The sequence below is a fragment of the Apium graveolens genome, chromosome 3, assembly GCF_009905375.1.
Source record: "Apium graveolens cultivar Ventura chromosome 3, ASM990537v1, whole genome shotgun sequence".
Taxonomy (NCBI): Eukaryota; Viridiplantae; Streptophyta; class Magnoliopsida; order Apiales; family Apiaceae; genus Apium; species Apium graveolens.
This window is the reverse complement of record NC_133649.1, coordinates 171,243,791-171,248,544: the sequence shown is the minus strand read 5'-3', so window position 1 is coordinate 171,248,544 and position 4,754 is coordinate 171,243,791. Positions and strand designations below refer to the sequence as shown.

The 4,754-nt window shown below is 45.4% G+C and overlaps 1 protein-coding gene across 1 annotated transcript; it reads left to right on the top strand.

Moving 5' to 3' along the window:
• Positions 1-200: 200 nt before the first annotated feature.
• On the top strand, positions 201-4,205 carry LOC141714717 (uncharacterized). Its single transcript, XM_074518218.1, has 4 exons — positions 201-632; positions 2,204-2,594; positions 2,925-3,894; positions 4,085-4,205. Exons 1-4 carry the CDS (start codon positions 201-203, stop codon positions 4,203-4,205), a joined length of 1,914 nt encoding a protein of 637 aa, XP_074374319.1.
• The last annotated feature ends 549 nt before the right edge of the window (positions 4,206-4,754 follow it).

The following is a 4,754-nucleotide window of genomic DNA, read 5'->3' as shown; positions in this document are numbered from 1 at the left end:
CGGAGGAGCACTTGAACTACTTTGAGCAGATAGCGCAGATATACTACTACAATGACTTGACGAAATCAAGGTTCTTCGCTTCAACCCTTAAGGGAGGGGCCCAGAGGTGGTTCAGCAGAATCCCCTCCCGCAGCATCCACTCCTGGAAGGAATTTCGAGCCTCTTTCCTTAGGAGATTTCGGGCGAACAAAACGCACGAAATGCACATATGTCACCTGGAGACGATCCGGCAGCACGACAATGAGTCCCTCTCTGCATACATGCGCCGGTTCCAGGAAGCAATCAATAAAGTTTCAAATCTGGATGAGAGGGAAGCTTTAAGAATCTTTAGAAGAAACCTGGATCCAGAGCACAACGAAAGGTATATTGTGGAGCTGATCAATAAGGAGCCGCAAAGTCTGGCAGCAGCTTATTCCATGGCTGCCAGATTCATTAAGGAAACAGATGTGCTCCAGGCAATGAGAATGACCCGGAATGGAGGGTCTAGGAGTAAAAACACTGATGACCGACCGAAATGGGGTTACCATCAGGAGAAGAAATTCAAGCAAAGCAACCAAAGCCAAGAAAGACAAACAAACCCGGTTTTCCAAAGACTTGGTCCTAAGCAGGAGTCGAACAGCAACCCAGGACCCGTGAAGCAAGCTCGGGAGCCGAAGCAGGAGCCGGACTGGACTCCTCTCAACATGACCCGTGAGGAAATCTTGAAAGAAGTCAAAGATAAGCCTTTCTATTATCCTCCGAAGCCAATACAAACTCCTCCGGAGAGCAGGCCCTACAATAGGCAGTGTGATTATCACGAGACCCATGGCCACAAGACCGAGAATTGCTTATCACTCAAGTACTTCATTGAGGACCAAGTGAAAAAGGAGAATATGAACAAGTACTTAGTTCGGGACAACAGCAGAGGGGAAGCGCAGAAGAAAGGAAAGAATGTAGTCAATGTGGTCCTAGGCAGATCCTACTCCCCACCCTGGAACCCGGACTTTGGCGAAGAAGTACTTTCAATCCAATCACTCCCAGACCTGGTAATATCCTTCAGCAGCAAAGACTACGAAGGAGTCAACCCTCATCACAATGCAGTTTTGGTTGTCACTCTAGACATTTTCGATAATGAAGTAAGAAGAATGCTCATAGACAATGGCTCCTCAGTAAATATCCTCTTCAAGCACACAGTGGATAGAATACAGTTAGGGAACGTCCGCTCAAATGAATGTCGAGAAGACCCACTCTATGGCTTCGGCCACAACTTAGTCCCAATCCAAGGAACCTTGTATCTGCAGTCATCTTTGGATCTGCTCCTAATCAAGTGACTCATGTCATCAAATTTTATGTGATAAATGCTCCTTCTTCATACAACGGAATCATTGGCAGATCAGCTCTAACCATGATGCAAGCAATAACTTCAATTTCCCATCTCAAGATTAAGTTCCCAACCCCGACGGGAGTCGGGGAAATTAAAGGAGATTACGGAGTTGCTGAAACATGCTACAACCAGGGGTTAGTTATGGCAGAAACCCACCAAGATAACAAGAGGAAGGCTACGGTCCTTCGCAAGCAACAAAGCATGAAGAAGCACCGACCCCGGATAAGGGAAGAAGCGAACAAAACAAGTCCATAGGAACTGGCAAGCAACCAAGTCATGGTACTGGACAAGACAAGTCGAGTCCTAGAACAACCTTGTCCTACCATGCAAGCAACCAAAGAACCTGAACAAGAAAACATCTATCTGAAGAAGAACTCTGAGGCCCGAATTCATCAAATGGTTTCAAACAAAGAAAAAGCAAAGATCGAGGCCGCAGTCGAAACAGAAGAAGTCGAAGTAGATGAAAGCAATTCAAGCAAAAAAGTGAAGATTGGGTCAGGACTCGAGGAGTCCTTCAAAGAGAGATTAGTATTTTTGCTCCGGGAGTATAAAGATGTTTTTGCCTGGAGTCCAAGGGACATGCCAGGACTACATGAATCCATAGCAATGCACAGCTTGGATGTCAACCCCAACAGGAAGCCAGTAAAACAGAAGAGAAGAAACTTTGCTCCAGAGAGGCAAAGAGCCATTGACGAAGAAGTAGAAAAACTACTCAAGGCAGGAATCATCAAAGAAATCAAGTATCCGGAGTGGCTAGCTAATGTGGTCATGGTTAAGAAGTCCAACGGCAAATGGAGAATGTGTGTGGACTACACTGACCTAAATGATGCATGCCCGAAGGACCCGTATCCTCTTCCAAACATTGATCAACTGATAGATGCCACCTCAGGACATGTAATGCTAAGTTTCATGGATGCCTTCTCCAGATACAACCAGATAAAGAAGAACCTGAAGGACATCCCTAAGACAACATTCATAACTCACAGAGCAGTCTACGCTTATGTGAGGCTACCCTTCGGCCTTACCAGCGCAGGATCCACTTACCAAAGAACCATGAACAAGATATTCAAGTCCCAGATTGGGAGAAATTTAGAGTGCTATGTCGATGACATGATTTCCAAATCAACCACTATACCAGGGCACGTGGAAGATCTGAAGGAATGCTTTGAAAATCTAAGAAAGAACCAACTCAAGCTAAACCCGGAGAAATGCACCTTCGGAGTAGGAGCAGGCAAGTTCCTAGGATTCATGATCAGCAACAGAGGCATAGAAGCCAATCCGGAGAAAATAAAAGCAATCCAGGAGATGAAAGCTCCCAGGACCCAAAAAGATGTGCAGAAGCTAGCAGGATCACTAGCAGCACTCAGGAGATTTGTCTCAAAACTAGCAGAGAGGTGCCTACCCTTCTTTGATTTACTCAAAGGAACAACCAACAAGAAAGAGGTAAACTGGAATCCGGAGTGCCAGAAAGCATTCGAGGAAATCAAGAACTACCTCTCTCAGCCACCAGTCCTAACTAAAGCTAAGCCAGGAGAGCCTCTCTACTTATACTTGTCAGCAGGAGCACAAGCCATAGGAGCTGCCCTAACCAGGAAAGAGAATGGAACACAGCAACCAGTCTACTATGTAAGCCAGGTCTTAAAAGATGCAGAAATAAGATACCCAAGATTGGAGAAGTTTGCCTTCGCTTTGGTTACAACCTCAAGGAAACTCAGGCACTACTTCCAAGGGAGGGAAATCAGAGTAGTGACAAATCAACCACTAAGAAAAATAATCCACAAGCCAGATATCTCGGGAAGACTTGTCAATTGGGCTGTGGAATTGAGCCAATTCAACCTAAGCTTCATTCCCAGGACTGCAATCAAAGCTCAAGCTCTTGCAGATTTCATAATCGAATGCAACTTCCCAGAAGAAGATCAAGAACCAATGGACATGGATCAGGAGCCAAAAAAGAAAATTAGTCCGGGAGCCTGGACCTTAAAGGTAGATGGTTCTTCAACAAGCGAGAGGTCAGGAGCCGGACTCATACTCAGAAGTCCAGAAGGATTCAAGATTCAGACAGCTATATCCTTCAGCTTCCAAGCAACAAACAATCAAGCAGAATATGAAGCGTTGATCGCAGGACTAAAACTCTCCCGGACTCTAAGGGTCCAGAACTTAAAAATCTATAGCGACTCCCAGATAGTGGTCAAGCAAACAAACGGAGAATATATAGCAAAGGACCCTACTCTGGCGAAGTACCAAGCACTGGTTCAGAGCTACTTAGCCTCAATCCCAAGCCACCAAGTCCTTCAGATATGCCGAGAAGAAAATGAAGAAGCGGATATCCTATCCAAATTAGTCCGGAATTCATCAGATCTGGACTGCTCAGTCTACTTCGAAGAACTCCACAAACCATCCATTGAATCCAGAGAGGTCTTGGAAATAGAAAGCACTCAAAATTGGATGACTCCCTTCGTAAACTACTTGGACAAAGGGGAGCTCCCAGAAGACAAAGGAAAAGCTCAAAGATTGAAAGCAAAAGCAGCCAAGTTCTTCCTCGAAGAAGGAGTACTCTACCGCAGGACCTTCTCATCTCCTATCCTGAAGTGCATTGGCCCAGAAGAAGCAAAGTACTGCTTGGCAGAAGTGCATGAAGGAATATGCGGAGACCACATGTCTGCAAAAGCCCTAGCTCATAAGATCATAAGACAAGGCTACTACTGGCCAACAATTCATCAGGATGCAATACAATTCGTCAAGAAGTGCAAGGAGTGCCAGCTCTTCAGCAATGTGCCCGGATAAGCCTAGTCCTACCATCCTCAGTCCTGTCACCTATCCCCTTCGCTGTTTGGGGTATTGATATCATGGGACCCTTCCCTCGAGCAAAAGGAGACCTCAGGTACCTACTAGTCTCTATTGACTACATGACAAAATGGGTTGAAGCAAAAGCAATGAGGACAATCAATCAGCAAGACTGCACAAAGTTTATGGATAATATTTTGATGAGGTTCGGGATACCACGAGTCCTAGTATCAGACAATGGACCTCAATTCATTGGATCAGAGTTCGAGTCCTACCTCCAGGAGCGTGGGATCAAGCACAAAAAATCATCAGTGGCATATCCCCAAGGAAATGGCCAAGTAGAAGTAACGAATAGAATCCTGCTCCGAGGTATCGAGAAAAGACTCAAAGAAAGCAAAAGTAAGTGGCCAGAAGAACTACCAAGCATACTTTGGTCCTACAGGACAAGCACAGGAGAAACTCCATTCAAACTAGCTTATGGAACAGAAGCAATGCTGCCTATTGAAGTGGGCTCTCCTTCACACAGAGCAATAAACTTTGAAGAAGAAGCAAACGAAGAAGGACTCAAAACAAACATGGAACTAATTGATGAGGTCCGGGACCAAGC

Bases quoted from the DNA above. Each gene is read 5' to 3' on its own strand.
- LOC141714717 (XM_074518218.1), top strand. From the start codon at position 201: ATGCACATATGTCACCTGGAGACGATCCGGCAGCACGACAATGAGTCC. The intron at 633-2,203 runs GTGAAGCAAGCT...GCATGCCCGAAG, and splicing joins CGAACAGCAACCCAGGACCC to GACCCGTATCCTCTTCCAAA. The intron at 3,895-4,084 runs GTTCTTCCTCGA...ACAATTCATCAG, and splicing joins TTGAAAGCAAAAGCAGCCAA to GATGCAATACAATTCGTCAA.